The sequence below is a fragment of the Pteronotus mesoamericanus genome, unplaced genomic scaffold (genome assembly GCF_021234165.1).
Source record: "Pteronotus mesoamericanus isolate MK-2021 breed Mesoamerican mustached bat unplaced genomic scaffold, CSHL_Meso_final scaffold_408, whole genome shotgun sequence".
Classification (NCBI taxonomy): Eukaryota; Metazoa; Chordata; class Mammalia; order Chiroptera; family Mormoopidae; genus Pteronotus; species Pteronotus mesoamericanus.
The window spans coordinates 6,362,809-6,380,182 of NW_026555315.1; the positions used below are offsets into that span (position 1 = coordinate 6,362,809).

The window sequence follows — 17,374 nt, forward strand, 5'->3', positions numbered from 1 at the left end:
CAGGAGGAGGAGGAGTCTGAAAAGAGGCATTTCAGAGGTGTGTTAACCTGGACGGCGCAGAGGCTATAGGCAGGGCTTGCTTAAGGCAAAGATAAGCTTTTTGCTGAAGAAGTTGTAGGCCTGGGGCTTGACTGCCCACTGTGACCTGCCTAGATAGGAATTTATGAGCAGATCATCTTGTGAGCTTTTGGTTAGATTTAGCGTCCCTTTTTGTCCACACCATGCGTGTGTTATATTTATATACACAGCTACTTCTTATAAAATTAGGATTATACTGGACTCATAGTGCTTTATGACATGTTTTGTTTACTTAGTATTACATCTTCAGTACTTATGTTCACCAGATGCTTTTGACTAAGATGCATTCTAAGGTTATTCAGGTTTTTCCTCTTCTCCAGCTCGGCTTACTCCCTTTTTTGGCTGTGTTACCGTGAGCAGATGATTTAATTTCGGCTTCCTCATCTGTTAAAGGGGGTTAAAAGCAGTGTCTGTTCCAGGCTTGTGTGAGGACCGAAGGAGACAGGACCCTCCAGTCGCGCCGAGGGTGTCACATTAGTGCCCGTCCCCTCTCCCGAGGCACGTCATGCCCTCTGTCGCTAGTGCTCGAGGTCAGGGTCCCTGCAGTCTTGGCATGTGGGCGTGTCCTTACCAGAGCGCAGGGAGCGTGACCCTCGGAGTCTGTGCCACCCCACCCTTTACTCCCCCGGGGGCGGGAACCCCAAGGGCGTTCGCATCACTTCGGCTTCATTTGTTGGTTATGTCATCCCATCCCCACCTTCAATGTTAAGTGTTTAACTAACTATGTGGAGAAAATCAAACCCCAAAATTGCCATAAATGCGCCCTGGATGCTGTAGCTCAGTGGATTGCGTGCCGGCCTACAAACCAAAAGGCCCCTGGTTCGATTCCCAGCCAGGGCACATGCCTGGGTCCCCAGGAGGGGTCACGCAAGAGGCAACCACACATTGATGTTTCTCTCCCTCTCTTTCTCACTCCCTTCCTCTCTCTCTAAATAAATAAAATCTTTAAAAAAGAAAATCGCCACAAATGCAAAGCACCCTTTGGCCATAAAACACTCAGTATTTATGGCACCCGGATACTTCCATTGAGCCATCTCCTTATTCTGTGCTGTAATTCTTGTGCCACTTCCTTCTTCCAGCTAGAAAATTACAATACTATTCTCGGCATGTCTGAGATTGGGAAATACCCAGCTCTCTCTTCAAGATCCCTGGCTTGGGAAATTCAAACTAGAAAGGGACTGGCCCACAGGCCAGGGGCCCCATTGCTCACCGTTACCACTCCGGCTGACCCGCTTGGGCGAGGCCTGCCTGGCACTGGGCAGGAGGTGAGGCCAGGGCTGGGGCTGCTTTCTTTGTCTGTCTCCTCTGCACCCACGGGATAGGAACAGTCCCCGGGGAGCACAAAGCCCCTGCCTGTCTGCGGCGCTTGGCAGTTTTCAGCGCACATTCCTGGTGTCATTTCATCTGAGCCTCACCCAAGGCCTGGAGCTGAATCGTGGGCGGGGATGGGCCGGGGCTGGGGCTGGGGCCCGGCAGCTTGATCCAAGTCACCAGGGTGTTGCCACGGGGCTGCCCACTGGCTGGGGACTGGGACCTCTGGGAAACCGGAAAGAAGGAGATGTCCATACTGGGAGAGGCGAGGGATGCCAGTGAAGCTGGTAGACTGGAGGCCACAGGCCTCCCCAGCCTCTGGGGTAACAGTCTCCCAAGCTCCCTGTGACATTCCCAACCTTCCAGGGGGCAGCTGATCCACAATGCGCACCCAGAGTCTGGTGGCCATCCCATTGACGAGGACACGCTACTGCTGCCGTGCCAGGAGCTTACGTGGATTATTCTGTATTCTAAACTCCAAATAATCCCAGAAGACAAGTGCTTTATTTTTTCCACCTGACACATGAGGAAACTGAGTCACAGGGAGGTTAAGGAAGGTCCACAAGGTCATACAGCTAGGAATTAGTAGAGCTGGGATTTGAATCCCGTTCTGACTTGCAAGGCAGACTCCCAACCACCGCCCAGGGTGTCTCATCTCTCTCGTTCTTGTCACAGAGAGGGGACACCAGCAGAGGAGAGAGGCCTCTTTTAGTGAGCGTGGCTTCCTGGTGTGTGGAAACAGACCTAGTCTCTGTTTAGGCCTGGTCCCCACTTTCTACAGGTGGGCTGGGTAAGCCATGGTAGTGTCTCTGAGCCTCAGTTTCCTCATGAATAAAGTAGGCATGATGGCACCTTCCCCTTTGGCTTCTTACAAGGATGAAGAAAAGATATGGTCCTGGTCCACAGCCCAGTGTCTGGCAAACAGTAGGAGCTCAATAATTGGCTTTGGCATTAGGGTTCGGTCTGAGGGTAGACTCTTTTGTGCCCTGTCAGGTGGGAGAGCCTGAAGTTGGTCACTGAACTCCGCACGGAGACTTGGAGGGGGCGGGCCCGGGGAGGCGCTGCTGGCGAGAGCTGAGGAAGCTGGGGAAACCTCTTGTTAAGCTGTGTCTGATCTGTGGCTTCCTGTGGTTGGACCCTGACTCAGATCAAGTCACCTGTTGCTGAGTCTGCTCAGGGGACAGTGCCGGTTTCCTTTAGGCAGGAAAATGGGGGCTGGGAGGAGAGAAAGTAATGGGAAAAGCCCACGAGGCCCAGGGGGAGAGGGGCCCCTCCTCCACCCCAGCCAGCATGGCCTGGGAGGGGCAGCTGCTGGTGCCATGGCAAGAGAGAAGGTGAGAGGGTCACATAAACTGAGGTCAAAGCTTGGCATTTATGAGCTGTGGACCCCACCCAAGTCACCGCATCTCTCCGAACCTCAGTTTCCTCGTCAGTAAAATGAAGATGGCACTTGAAGGGTGCGTGCGTGAGTGAGTGGGTGGGTAATGCAGTGCCTGGCCCAGAGCTGTTCATTGAATGGCCTTTTGCTTTCACCGCCGCTGCCCGGTGGTGTCCCCAGATTTGTCGGCAGGCCCTGAAGTTCCTGACGCAGATCCGAGCCCACCCCCTCATCAACCTGCAGCTGGTGAACCCATCTCTGTACGAACATGAGGAGCGGATGCATCTCATCCGGCAGAGCCGGGAGCAGCTGAAGCTGCTGGGGGATTACCTGGGCCTGTGCCGAAGCGGAGCCCTGAAGGAGCTAAGCAAAAGGTGAGCGGCCTGGGCACGGACAGACACACACACACACTCAGGCATCCCCCTGGGAGAGATGCCAGGGCCGGGTGGAGAGCTCCGGCCCACGGGGCTTGGGGGATCACCACGTGCTTTAGGGGCAGCTTCCGTTGGTTCATGTATTCATTCATTCAACAGATATTTACTGGAACGTACTAATATGTGTATGGGATACAACACAGAACAAAGTAGGCTGGGCCCCGCCCTCCTGAGGGGGGGCTCCTGCTGGGGCTGAGGGCTGGGAGGGAGCGGTGGGAGGCGCCTGCCTCTAGCGAGGGGCATGTCTAGCTGGACTGGAGGAGGAAAGGGAGGGGGAAGACTTCCTGGAGGAACTGACATCTAAGGTGAGACCTGAAGAATAAGTAGAAGTTACAAAGGGGAAGAGAAGCGAGAAAGGGTGTTTGAGACGGAAGGAATGAGGCGCATGAGCAGTAAAGGCCCCATTTGTGGAAAGAACCAGGAGAATTTTGGAGGGAACGAGGAGGGGAGTGGGACGTGTGGTGAGAGGAAGGCTGGAGAGACAAGCGAGGGCCAGGCCACAGAGGGCGGGTGGCCCTGGCTTCTCCCTTCGCCAGCCAGCCCGCCATCCCTCGGCTGCTACTCTGCTGTCTGGGGCGGCCTCCCCACCACAATCCTTGGAAGAGGGCAAGATTGGGGTGAGACCCTCAGGATACCACTTCGGAAGCTCCTCAGTACCCAGGGGGCCGGCTCAGGGCGGAGTAGTGCTGGGCTTCATTCAGCCAGGACTTAGAGGCCCTTTCTGTGCCCTTCGTAAGCACCACCTAGCCCCTAGGTCGCAGCCCTTGGTGGGATTGGGCCGCTCTGAGACCCGCAGGAGGCCAGGCACCGGCGGAGGAACTGGTGCCTGCCGCCCCAGTGGGCTTCACTGCCCTGCTTCTGGGGACTGGGAGCAACTCACAGGCCCCTCCACGTTTCCCCTGCAGCCTCCCCTCCGCACAGGGCCCTCGCAGACATGGCCTGTCTGGTGGGCTGGGCCTCCTCCCACCCGGCTGCCATTCTCCCAGAGCCTCTCCTGCCCGGCTCCTCGGGGCCAGGGCCGAAACCGGTGAGGTCCCCTGGGCCTCAGAAAGGATGGGGCTGCTGCAGGGGGCTCTCTCTTAGGCAGAGGTCTGCTCCACAGGGCCTGGAAGAGCAGAGAGCCCTCTGGAGGCCGTCCGCTGGGGGCCTGGGTCTTTGCTCACTCCCCTGCTTTTGAAGAGTCCAGGACCTGGGGCTCCAGAGTCTGTCCCCCTGCCTCCCCTGACCCCGTGGCCAGTGTGGGGAAATCTCTGGGGTCATATGGGGCCTCGTCACCTGACCCAGGTGTCAGGGAGTCTCTGCAGACCAGCTGCCTGCAGGGGGGCTCCTGCCCCCACCCTGCTGAGAGCCTTCGGTCCTCAGGTCCTCAGTCTCGTTGACCTGTCTGAACTAACCTGTGGGGAGCACCGGGGCCAGCCCCGCCTCTTTCTCCCCAGCCCCGCCCACCTGCTGTGTGCCCAGCCTCCAGGAGCACCTGCTGCGACCCACTGTGGGAGACCCATTGTAGAAGCAGCTGGTGCAGGAGAAAGCACGAGAGGCACCTCCGCCTGGGCTCAGGGGCTCAGACCCGCCGTGCAACTCAGGGAAGTTGCATCCCTTCTGAGCCTCAGCTCGCTTGTCTATAGCAGGGGGCGAGTCATCCCTGTATTCGTGTGGTCTTCCCGAGTTGTGGTGAAGGCTGCATGAAGGGTTTGGAGTCTGGGGAGGCGCACAGACAGGAGGACAGAGGGCCTGAGTTGGCGTGGCCTGTGTCGTGAGGTAGAGCCCCTGACCAGCCAGGGCAGGGCCCGGAGGGCCAGAGGAGGTGGCATCTGAGCTGAGGGTTTGTGGAGTTCTTTCTTTTCATGAAGGAGAAAAAGAATGCTTTTCTTCTTTGCAAAGAGTGTTTAAACAGTGGGAAAGAGATCAGGCAGAAAGTTGGGGCACCGCCCTACCCCCTCACAGCACCTTCGGTCCTGCTGGGCACGCTTCCAGGCCTCCCTCTGTCCTCACACACCGGACCAGCGCCGCCGCAGCCCGCGTGGCATCCCGTGCAGAGCAAACTGGGGCTCAGGGGAACTAGGAGGAGAGCGGGGACGGGAGGGCCAGCTTTCCCAGCTAAGGCAGCCTGTGGCCTGGAGGGGACGGGACCTGCGAGGCTCACCGGGACCTGCGAGGGGCTCCATGCGGGGACCTGCGAGGGGCTCCGTGCGGGGGCCTGCGGGTGCGGGGGCCAGACCTGGAAGGCCCTGTGTGCCACGCCAGAGGTGTTGGGGTTTTATTCTGCCGACACTGCAGAGCCATTGGAGGGTTTTGAGCAAGGGACTGTCGCATTCTGGCCTGGATGGGAGAGAAGACAGTCCGGCAGCTGCTGTGGTAATTCACCCGGGAAGTGAGGTGGCCTGGACTGTCGTCCAGGATGGAGGGCGAGGACGGGAGGGGTCAAGGAGGAATGGGCAGGTCTTGGGTGTGGGGTCCTTGTTCTCTCAGAGGACCTGGACGGGGGCTGCCACCAGCAACGGGGAGCTCCTCCCACATCAGCTGTAAGGCCTCTCTGAATGTGACAGGCCCACAGTACGGCGGCTGCCAGGGGCCCTGGACCTGGCTGGCCCCCGGGGCTCCCATGACTGTGAGCAGAGGGCAGATGTGACTCTCCAACCAAATCAGCCCCGCCTTTCCTGCCAGCTCAGGGACAGCCTGTGCGCTCCCCGTCCCCTGCGTTTTCCTGGTGATAAATGGCAGCTTCCTGTTCCCAGAAAGCTGGGATTTTCCTAGGGAGACCGGCCGAGCGACCTGAGCGTCCAGTGGCCAGCGTCCTCACCCCACACGACACAAGGTAGCCTGCCTGGCTGCTTGGCGGGGCCTGCCGTCTCCAGCCTGGATGGGGTTCCCTGGACCGTAATGGAGGCTGCGGAGTGAGCCATGGCCAGGCCGTCATGGCAGACACCCCAGGGCCTGGCCCCGCGCTGACCCTGAAAGTTCAGAGCCTCCTGGGGCAGGTTCCCAAGCTTCCGTAGACGTGGGGCATGTTCTCCCCAGGACCGCAGGGCATGCACACACACACAGCACACACATACAGGGCCGGCAGGCTTCTTCGTATGGGGGGACTGTCTGCAGGCGTTTCCTCCCCGCCCCTCAGGACGTAACCTTGGGTCGCTGCCATTAGCGGGGTAGAAACCGGAGCCCAGGTGGTGGTTGGGCCTCATCCGCTGCCTCCTCCCCGGCCGGGCCGCCTCTGAAATGGGATCCGCCGTGGTGCTTAGGGCGGGTCTCCGCTCCTCTCACGTAGCGCCGAAACCAGACGCTTGAACGTCTGTTCCTCCGCCAAGCCAGGGGCTGCAGGAGGGCAGGGGCCACGTCCCGTGCATTTCTGTCCCCAGCGCTGTCCCTGATATGCGATGGTGGCAATAATGACCACAGCTAAATAGGCATTCACTGGATGGATGCAGGCTCTGCAGCCAGACTCCTGCGTTCGAACTCCAGCCCTGCCACTTACTGGCTGTCATTTAACCTCTGTGCCTCCGTGTCGGCGCCTTCTCAACGTGAGCGCAGTAACAGTGCCGGCTTCAAAGACTCATTGCGAAGGTTGGATGAGTTTATGTATATAGACATGCGTGTACTTCAGCCCAGTTCCTGGTACCAGCTGTTAGCTTTCCTCATCCTCTTCCTTATTATTTTTATAGGCATTTATTTTATTTTTTTATACTTTTAATTAAAAAAAATATTTTAGCCTTATCAAGATATAATTGAAAAAATTGTAAAATACAATGTCCAGTGTGATGATTAAGCCATATGTACACATTGTGAAAGGATTCCTCCCATCTGGTTAATTAACACATTCATCACCTTATTTACTTATTTGATTGATTGATTGATTCATAGATATTTTTAAAAGATTTATGTATTTTCAGAGATGGCGGGAGGGAGGAAGAAAGAGAGGGAGAGAAACATCAATCGGTTGCTTCTCGCAAGTCCCCAACTGGCGTGTGCTCTGACTGGAATTGAACCAGTGACCCTTTGGTTTGCAGGCTGGCACTCGGTCCACTGAGCCACACCAGCCAGGGCTATTCATAAATATTTTTTGTAAGCACTTTCAAGTTCTGCTCTTAGCAAATTTCAATTATGCAATACAAGTTTATCAACTATAGTAGGTAATTATTCATTGTTTACTATGTGCTAGGCACTGTGCCAAATGCTTTAAATAAATTATTTAATCCTCAAAACAGCTCCATTTCTCAGGTGAGGAAACCCGAGGCTCAGGGAGGTTAAGTAACCAGCCCCAGGTTTCAACGGCAAGTCAGGCACCTGGAAGCCCCGGTTCCAGCCCAGGGCGGCTGACTGTCCTCCGTGCCACCGCCCCGCCCGGGCGGGAAGTGTCAGTGCCTGGTCGGCTGGTGGTGCTGAGGGAGTGAAAACAAACACAGGCTGGCCCGGGCTTGGAAACCTTCTGAGGAACCTTGTGTTTTCTTTGAAGGCTCAACCACAGGAACTATCTCCTGGAGTCTCCCCACAAGTACAGTGTCGCTGACCTCCAGCAGGTGAGAAGGTCATCCCCCCCAGACCTCTCTAGGGGGACCCCATTCCTGGAGAAATAAGAAATGGAAGGGACGGTGGCGTTGCCTGAGCTCACCGGATCTAGACAGCGGCGTTCGGCTTTCAGGACCCCAGAGTGGGCGTCCCGCTGCCCCTCGCGTCCTGGGGCAGTGAGCGAGCCCCCAATCCCCTGCATCAAGCAGGCACCTCAGCCAAGGCCAAAACCAGGGGTGAGAGTCTGAGACGTCCCTTCCCTTAGGAAGGGAAGAGTGGATTTGGGTTTTATCTGTCAACCCCGTGGTCCCCAGTGGGCACAGGGCCCGGTGCCTGTGTTGGGCTTCTGGATTTGGGGAGGACTTCGTGCCCGGGCGGAAGGGCAATTCTGTTGGAGCAGGGGGTTTTCGGGCAGGGCGCCGTGGGCCGCGTTTTGCAGACGGCCTTGGCCTCAGCGCGGCTCCATCAAAGGCCCGGCGGCCTGCGTCTGCCCCTACAGATCTCAGAAGGGACGTATGAAGGGTTCCTCAAGGCTCTGATTGAGTTTGCCTCCCAGCACGTCCACCACTGTGACCTCTGCACCCAGCGCGGCTTCATCTGCCAGATCTGCCACCACCATGACATCATCTTCCCCTTTGAGTTTGACACCACGGTCAGGTATGTAAGACGCCGAGCCAGCTGCCCCACCCCCAGCATTCCCGGGTGCCAGGCCCTGCACCATCGTGCGAGGACACACTTAGCATCTTCTCTGTGCCCGTGCCTCGGGGCGGTGAGTTGTTCAGAACAGCTGATGCCCTGGGCAGTCACGGCCAGCCCCCGTCCAGCTCCGGGGACAAGTCAAGCCCTCACAGGACGCTGTTGGCTCCCTGCAGGGACGGGGCGGGGAACTTCCCGGGCCTCAGCTTTGTCATCTAGGGGTTGAGGATGGACCGAATGAGTTACTGCCCTGGAGTGCTGGACAAGGCCTGGCACAGAGTCGGCACCGGGTGGGTGACACCTACCGCTGCCTCTGCCCCTGTCATGATCGTTCTTGTCCCCAGTTATCACTCACTATCAGACGCCTCTAAATGGACAAATTCATCCACCATCCCTTCATTCCAGCCCACGTGGGAGTGGAAATCTGAACTGGTGGGCACATTCATTCATTCTCAGTAGGCGTCCCCTGGCCCCGATTCAGCCCCTGAACAGACAAGGGCTGAGTTTTCTTTGCTGCAGTGTCTTAAACATGGGCAGGGAGTCACTTAGTCTCAGCTGCATTTATTTAAAAAATGAAACAGGGCACCAGCGTGCCTCGATCACGTGACCTCGGGTAAGCGCTGCCGGGAGAGTCGCTGGCCGCCGGGTAGAGAGGTTCTGCCTGCGGGCCGGGGCTGTGTGTAGGACGCGGCCCGCTGTGGGCCCTGCCCAGGACCACCGGCCAGCCTCAGGCCGAGGGGCCCTCAGGCCCGTGGTCAGAGCAGCCCTTGCCGCTCTCTCCCAGGTGTGGCGAATGCAAGACCGTCTTCCACCAGAACTGCCAGGCCGTGGTGAAGGGCTGCCCCCGCTGTGCCCGCCGGCGCAAGTACCAAGAACAGAACACTGTCACCTAGCCCCGACTCCTGTCCCCAACCCAGAGGCCTCGCGGTGAGGGGTCAGCGCTGCCAGCCGGGGCTCCTCCCTGTCGGTGTCACAGCCGTCTCCCTGTGGGGAGGACTCTCAGGCCTGACCAGAGCACGGGCTACCAGAGGGAGCCCTTGTTGATGCGCCCCCCCGCCCCCCCCCCGTTCTGCTCCAGGAGGCGGGGACACCAGCAGACCCCCTTGTTTGGGGCGCTGGGGGCAGGGGACTTCGCACTAGCCAGGCCCCAGCTCACCTCGCCCACACAGCGCCTCCATCAGGGCTGTTCACACACTGTGGAAACAAGACTTGGGGCACATTTTCACATTCACATTCCTGATTAAAAGGTCTAATTTTTTAAGGTGGGTTTTTTTTTCCCTTCATATTCCAACAGAAAATATTTTTTTATTCTTAACCTACACAAGTCGCCCAAGAAATCCAGGCATTCCCACCCTGAGCAAATGTGCAGGTGCCGCCCACGCCTGGTCCGCGCACGGCTGGGTGGCTGGGCAGGCCAGCCGCGCCGGGTCGGCCGCCGGCTGCACTGGGCGCCGCTCCCTCCGCCCCCCAGACGCCTGCTGCCAGCGGCTCCAGTGCAACGTGCCAACGGGCCAGGCAGGCCGGTCCAGCTGACGGCCACCCCTTCCTCCCTCTGTCTTCCGTCCCCGGCCTCCCCGCTTGGAAAGCCCATCATCTTTCTCTGTGTCAGAGCCCCCCAGCTCTTCTGTAGCCTGGATTTGGGTCCCTGCAGGGGAAGGGGGGTGACTCAGACCAGCACTGTCAGCACTTTGCGTCTCCCTCAGTCCAGGGAAGGGTTACTGTCTTGCCCACCCGTCAGCCCCATGCGCTTCTCTCTCCTGCCCTACGGGGGCAGGGCGCTGCTGCGGGCACTCTCCAGGGCCCCGCCCCTGCCGCCTGACCCCTGCCGGGACAGAGGCAGGCTGCACCCACAGAGAAGGCAGTGAGCCCGGGGCGAGCCGGCAGCGCGCAGGTGGAGCGGTGACCCGCCCTGCTGCTGAGACGTGCAGGGGCCTGCGGAAGGAGTTCCGCGGAAGGGCGCTTCACCTCAGTTTACAAAGCCATGGATTCACGCACCTTCGCTGGACCAGCCCAGGGGGGCGCTGCTAGAGATTGGAAACTTTCCCTGGAGCTCCATGACCGTTTGAGTGGGTCTAGGGGTGGGGTGGCGTGGGACTCTGGAATTGTTTTCGAATATGTAGACCCTTGGGGTTTGGGGGAGCCAGGGTGTGATTTCTCTGCTGCCTTCCCCCACCCCTCCTGAGCCAGCAGGCCGCACTCAGCCCCTGGCCGTCTTCTACACACTCAGCTCGCGACTGGAGACCTCCGGTGGAGAGCCACCTGCCACTGTCAAGAGATGAACCTACTCCCACCTCCCCCTTGGGTTGATTCGGCGGCTGAGTCACCTGCCTAGCTCTGTGGAGCTGGATAAATTGTGCAATAGAACAGAGGAAGTGCTAGGCAGTGGGGGAGGGGACTGCCACATAGCCTCTGTGTCCCCTCTCCGAAGACAGTGCACACCTGTACCCAGCACACCAAAGCCTCTGGAACTGGGAGGTGGATCCCTCTCCTCATCCCAGCCCCTCACGGCGGCATCAATGCTGCATTGCAAGCACAGCCAAGTCGGAGCCCTAATTGCCCCGACCCCTGAGTGGACCGGAGCCCAGCCTGGGGCGGGCAGTGCCACCTGAGCCTGGCCCGTCTCCTTGGGCCTCTGAGTGTATTCTGTGTTCCAGAAGGTGCCCTAGGAGGCGGTAGGAGTGAGGCTCGGGAGGTGCTCACTTCAGGCCACCCCACCCCCGCCCTCCCAGAGATTAGTAGCATTAAAAACGACCCTCTCCCCGTCGCCCAAAGCTGCTGATGCTTTCAGATGAGCTGACTTACCCGCTCACCTCCAATGGAAAGCTGACGTGAACCTCACTATTTTTAAAGTGTCATTTTATGCAATAAACTGCAGTGTGGGGCCCTGGCCCTGACAAGTGCTTTGCAATGTACTGAAGGAACTGCTGCTGTGTGACTTTTGAATGATTTTGCAGTAAAGACCTGATGTTTCTAATCTCTGGTCTGGCTTCTGAATCATAACACGGCTGCTGATCGGGGGAGACCATGGGTCCATCCGTAACCAGTCTGTTAAGGCCTCCATTCCCCTGTGTCTCGCACATGAGAGGGGGTGGGAGGAGGGGTAAACGTTTGCAAGCAGGGGGCCGATGTGCCAGCAGTGGGCACAGAGGAGGGGGCAGTCACCCGTTCGTTCGTGAGGTATGTACCCCACCCTTGCCACACTGAGGAGGCAAAGCCCCCATGGGGTCAGATTTCAGGGCCTTTGGGAGGTTTGCTCGCATACACTCACAGGTATAAACTGCAGCCGATGCCTGAAATTCCACCACTGTGGATGCCTGAGATTCCACCACCATGGCTTCTTTCCTGTGCCTTAAATGTCAAAGCACAGGCCCCTGCCGACGCTAGCACATGTGAGACCTCAGGCCTCTACATCCCGCTGCAGGACAGGCTGCCTGAGCAGGGCCCCGAATCAGGGCGAGGGCTCGCGGTTTGATGGCTCACAGCGGCTTTCACTCAGTTGCAGACCTCCCTCTGAAGGTGCAAGAGGAGCCCAGGGCCCCTGTGGGGGATGGCCACCGCCGCCCACTGTGAGGACAGAAGGAGGAAACACTAATTTTCAGGGAAATAGGGTTGCAGGAAGATGGGACTGGGAAGATGACACGTAGATCTGCAGGTTCCTGTCCTTTCAGCTCATGGGGGGTACCCCCTGCCCATCCCATGAGCCCGGCTTCCCTCAAGGGCCTCACATCCCTCCAGAGTGGGCTCCAGAAAGACAAGAGGAACCTGGTTTGAGGGCTGGGGGGAGGCAGGTCCAGCAGAGGACCAGGGACAAGTGACCCTACCTTACCTTTGGACTCGGCGCCTTCGTCCTCAGCAAAGGGCCTCTGAAGGCGCATGTTTCTCCCCTCCCCCACCCTGCAGAAAGGAGGGTTGGGGGTTTGGAGACCTCAGTCCAACCCCAAAGAGGATGGCTCATCTCATTTTAGAAGTAGTGATCATCATAATTAATATATTGTGTATTCTTAGAATAATAATGTGGCCCTGGCTGGTGTGGCTCAGTGGATTGAGGGCCGGCCTGCAAACCAAAGGGTGGCTGGTTCGATTCCCAGACAGGGCACATGCCTGGGTTGTGGGCCAGGTCCCCAGTTGGGGGATGCGCAAGAGGCAACCACACATTGATGTTTCTCTTCCTCTCTTTCTCCCTCCCTTCCCCTCTGTCTAAAAATAATTAAATAAAATCTTTTAAAAAGATATAAAAATATAATAATAATGTGATAATAATAAAGTTGTCCTCAGTGCATCTCATGTAATCTTCCCAACAATCCTATGAAGTAGGTGTTACTGTCCCCAGTTTACAGGAAAGAAAAGAGATGCAGAGATAAGGCGAGGATCTTGAGCCCAGCCTGAGGTTGCTCCGATCTTTCCCCAGAGGCAGTTTGGAGGGTGGCCCTCCTCCCCGACAAGGATCGAGGAGGAAGTGTGCGTGTTGGTGGGAGTCGTGGGGCGGGGGTCGGGGGGGCGGCGGGGGGGAGGGTCAAGCGGTAGGAGGGAAATCTGGCCCGAAGTCGGTGAGGAGGCTTCCTCGTCCTTCATCGCACCATCCTGGTCCTGCTGCCTCCGCTCCCAGAAGACAGCCAGGTGTGGCCCAACATCCCGGGATGTGCAGGGGCAGGGGGTGGCGTCTCTGCTCCTGAGGCGCTGGCCCAGCCCAGAGGCGACAGGAAGCCAGGACACCGGGGATTGTCTCTGGCGGCCGCAGCCCAGCCCCAGCCCGGGAGGAAGTTCTGCCTGGTGCTCTCGGCTGGTGCCTCCCTCGCTATATTGTTGAACAGGAAACCCGGCAGCGCGGTCGCTGGGCGGTGGAGGAGGGAGCGCCGGACGCCGAGCCCACGCGCGCCCTGCCGGGACAAGTGGAGGCCAGGCTAGCGAGTGGACACCCCGAGGTGCCAAGGCCGGGCCAGACCCGGTGGGGGGTGCTGAGGCGGGGGTAGGGGGTGGGGTGCCGCAGGTGGCGGATCCTCCCGCGGGAGCATCGCGCGCCTGCTCCTCTCCGTCCCGCTCGGGGATCAGAGCGGCGCGGGCCCGGGAGGATGCCGCGCGGGACGGCCCCCTCCCACGGAGGACAGGGGGGGAAAGGACGGCCCTTCGTCCGGGGAATGGAGCGGCCCAGGCTCAGGGCCCCGGCGCCAAACCAGGCGTTGGCGCCGCTGCGGCAGGGCACCTCCTGGCGACAGGTCCGTCCTCGCGCTCGCTCCGGAGGTCCTCCTCGCTCCCCGCACTCCCCGCTGTCTCTTCGCTCCCCCGGAGTCGGGAACGGAGCCGAGACCCGGGTCCCTCCCCACACAGCCCCAGCCCTTGCGCTCCGGTGGCCGTCCCTGGAGGGAACACCGCTCCGAATTTTCCCAGGCCCGGCTCAGCGGCGCCGAAAAAAGGTCCGGGGAGGGCGGGGGTGGGCCTGGAGCGGTAGTGGCTGCAACCCGGCTGGGAGCGGCTCGTACTTGGTGGTTCCGAGTGCAAGTGGCCGCGCTCGGACTGGGGACACCCCGGCAAGACTACGAGCCAGGGTCCTGCAGTCCGTGGGACGCAGAGGCTCGTGGACAGCAGACCCTCCCGGGAGGGTGGGGGCGGGGCGGGGGCGGGGCTCTACCTTTTCTGCCTGGGACCCGCCAGCGCCCCTTCAGTCGCTGCGCTCCCTGCCTGTGCTCCTCCCTCGTAGTTTCTCTTGCGCCGAGACCAGCTTCCAGTGCCCGCGCCGGCACAGACAGACTCACTCAGGCTCCCCCTCGGTTCTCCCAGACACGGCTGCTTTGGGGATTGGGGACAGCCCTCCAGAGCATACCTCTCCCTCTTTGTTCCCTTTGCCAGCTCCTGCTACCCGAAATCTCTCCAGCCTAGCCCTTGAATCCTGGCCCAACGAGATGGCAGGGGCCTAACCTGCACCCATCCGCCGGTTCAGCCCATCCAGCCCATGGGCGCCCGAAGTCCCGCCCTGCCAACGTGAGTGGGCCGCGGAAGGTCAGGGGAAGGTGGCGAGAAGGGATGTCCTCCCTGGGGTGTGTTGGAGTCGCTCTGGGCAGCTCTCTGACCCCGCCTCCAAGGCCCAGCGTGAACAGTGACTCACTTTACACCGCTTGCCCCATTGGGAAAAGCTCGACAAAGTAAAGAAGGAGCTCTATGAGCCCCCCTCGGTGGGACCTCAGCAAGCAGCCGAGCTCCCAGCTGCTGGTCCCAGGTGTGGGTAGCGTAAAAGGCTTGGAGAGACCAGCCACTTCCGGAGCAGGTCACCGACGGATGCTTTGATGGAGGGACACAAGCAGATTTAGAGTGAAGCTCTGAGGCCAAGCTAAGCCAGCATGGAATGGGGCGGGGGGCTGTGGTGATCACTCCAGGACAGCCTTTGAGACCCCCGGGGACAACGCGCGAGTAGTCACTGACAGAGTGCATTCTCTAAGGGCCCCTCTCGGGGGGGGGGGGGGGCAATGTAGAGACCTCAGCGCAGGGGAGACAGGCCGCGAAGGCCAAGCCTTTCTCCGGAGCTGGAGAGCAGAGGCGGTGCGGGCCGGTCTGGGCGGGCCAGACTCCGGGTTCACGTCTGCGGCACAGCCGCTGGAGAAGGAAGGAAAAACCGAGAGAACCGGTTCCCCGGCCTTGGCAGTCTAGGCCACTTATGCCAAAGCTCTTGAACTAAGCGGAGTAGGGACACTCCCACGGGTTGAGCGGCCGGTGGCGCGCGCGCGAGAGAGAGGCGCTGTGGACGCGCATTCCCTGAGGTCTGGAGGCGGCGGAACGGGGGTGGGGCTGGGGCTGGGGCTGGGGGTGGGTGTAGGGAATGGGCTGTTCTTCCCACTTGACAGACTGAGAAACTGAGGCCCGGTCAACTTTTAGGCAAATTGTGGTGTCGACTTCCTTCCAGGCAATCACCTTATCTCAGCGATTTTCAGTCAGTGTATCCCAAGAGGCACACTGATGTACTGCAAGAATTTTTAAAACATTCAAAACATGCAAAAGAGGGACACTGACCTCTTTTCCCTTAGACCGTCAAATTGAGAACTGAGAACAGCCAACACAACAATAGCCATCTGGTGTGAATAAATCAAAATTATACCAATTTTTTTTTGTCAGATCGGCAAAACATATATTTTGGTGTGCTACAGAATTTTAGTAATTAGTGTTTATGTGTGCCATGAGATGGAAAAGGTTGAGAATCGTTGCTCTATCTCTTTGAACCAAGTCCCAGTATTAGTCACAGTCTCCCGACCGACGAATTGAATCCAGGCTCAACTCTTAAAATCAACACTGCAGAATGAAAGGGGTGCCGTATTTCCATCACTGTGTTTAAGAATGAGAACCTAAGAGATTTTATCCAAGTCTCCCGTTCAGAGACAGGAAAACTGAGGCCAAGACGCACAAGACGAGCGCAGCGTTGACACTGGAACCCAAGTCTCCCGTCCCCTTAGTCCGGTGCGCTTCCCGGCTTCGTGGCCTTGACCTTGGTGCCCCTTCTCCTTGCTGTCCACAGGGTAAGGCCGCGGCCGCGATGGCGGCGGACGTCGAGGGGGACGTGTACGTGCTGGTGGAGCATCCCTTCGAGTACACTGGCAAGGACGGGGGTCGCGTCGCCATCCAGCCCAACGAGCGCTACCGGCTGCTACGCCGCAGCACCGAGCACTGGTGGCATGTGCGGCGCGAGCCCGACGGACGCCCCTTCTACCTGCCCGCGCAGTACGTGCGCGAACTGCCAGCGATCGGCGACCCTGCCCCTGCCTCGGCGCCGCCCGCGCCCCAACCAGGCCCGGCAGCCCCGGAACCGCTTGCTTATGACTACCGCTTCGTGAGCGCGCCGGTGCATGCGGGCCGGGACGGCATGTCCGCCGAGCCCCGGGGCCGTGCGGGATCCCTGTGCGGCCCGGCGCGCCGCGGCACGGGGACCCCGCGTAGCAGCCTGGCGACCGGCCTGCCCACCTGCCTGTACACGCGGCCCGCGGCGCGGGTGAGGGCCGCGCAGTCCTTGGACGACCTGGCGCGTGCCGCCGCCGCGCCCCCTGCCGGCCTCCTCGGGAGCGCCGGCCGCTTCAAGGCCTGCAGCGTGGCGGGCTCCTGGGTGTGCCCGCGGCCCCTGGCGCGCAGCGGTTCTGAGAACTTGTACGAGGTCATCGAGGACGTGCGCGGACCGCCGCGGGAGGAGCGCCCGGAGCAGGTTTGCCGCGGGGAGCCGGAGGCGGGGGTGGGGAGCACAGGAGGGGGCTGCGCCGAGGGGACCCCTTTGGCTTAGCGTCCTGCTGGACGGGTAGCAGCAGTGTCCGCCGGCTTTGGACGCGCTCGCACACACCGAGCCTCCCCTTCCTCAGCCATGAAACGAGGGGTACAGGCTCACCATCTCTTATCTGAAATTCCAAAATTCCCAAAGCTTCCTGGAGCCCCAGGGTTTTTCCGTAACAAAATTGATGGCAAAATTTGACTTGAACCGATGTGAGGCTATTGGGGGTCTTTATTTATTCCATGTAGTGTGACTATTCAGGCTTTGCTACAGATGAACTTGATTACAGGGCCCCGGCCCAGGCCTTGAGGGGGGCGATACGCCCCCTACGGCAGCAAGGTGTGTGCGCCGGGTCATCGCTCTCAAATCCGAACCGTTCAGAAACGCACCTGGCATGAAATAGCGGGTCGTGGACTAGCAGCCCGCGCCGCAGGCTTCGCCTTTCTCACAGGAACTTGAGGGCTTGGGGGGGGGGGGCGGGTGTGGGACGAGATAATGGATATGAAAGTCAGGGGTCTGCTTCCCTTTTTGGCCTCCTCTAACATTTCGGTTCCCTCTTTAAAGAACAGACAAACCAAAAGCTTGATGGTGACAGGCTGCCTTCAGAAAGAAGTCACAGTGGTGCCCCCCCCCCCTTCAGAATCCAGTTATGTTAATTTGGGAACTCGGAAACAGCACGTTTTTAAAACTCTTATATCCCTCGGAGTTCTGCCGGCGGCCTGACATCTTGAACTT

General features: G+C 59.3%; 2 protein-coding genes across 3 annotated transcripts in view; both read left to right on the forward strand.

Annotated features, from left to right (window-relative positions):
• Positions 1-9,425, forward strand: part of PLEKHM1 (pleckstrin homology and RUN domain containing M1) — a 43,791-nt gene extending 34,366 nt beyond the window's left edge. For both annotated transcript variants that reach the window (XM_054592916.1, XM_054592917.1), the window contains 4 exons: positions 2,948-3,141; positions 7,655-7,718; positions 8,207-8,364; positions 9,188-9,425. In XM_054592916.1, the coding sequence (XP_054448891.1) occupies positions 2,948-3,141; positions 7,655-7,718; positions 8,207-8,364; positions 9,188-9,296 (525 nt within the window). In that variant the 3' untranslated portion in view covers positions 9,297-9,425. The remainder of the gene's footprint in view (positions 1-2,947; positions 3,142-7,654; positions 7,719-8,206; positions 8,365-9,187) is intronic.
• Positions 9,426-13,213: 3,788 nt separating this feature from the next.
• ARHGAP27 (Rho GTPase activating protein 27) overlaps positions 13,214-17,374 on the forward strand; it is a 32,810-nt gene continuing 28,649 nt past the window's right edge. Inside the window, exons 1-3 of the mRNA XM_054592943.1 lie at positions 13,214-13,325; positions 14,248-14,379; positions 15,902-16,579. Coding sequence (XP_054448918.1) covers positions 15,920-16,579 — 660 coding nt within the window. The 5' untranslated portion in view covers positions 13,214-13,325; positions 14,248-14,379; positions 15,902-15,919. The remainder of the gene's footprint in view (positions 13,326-14,247; positions 14,380-15,901; positions 16,580-17,374) is intronic.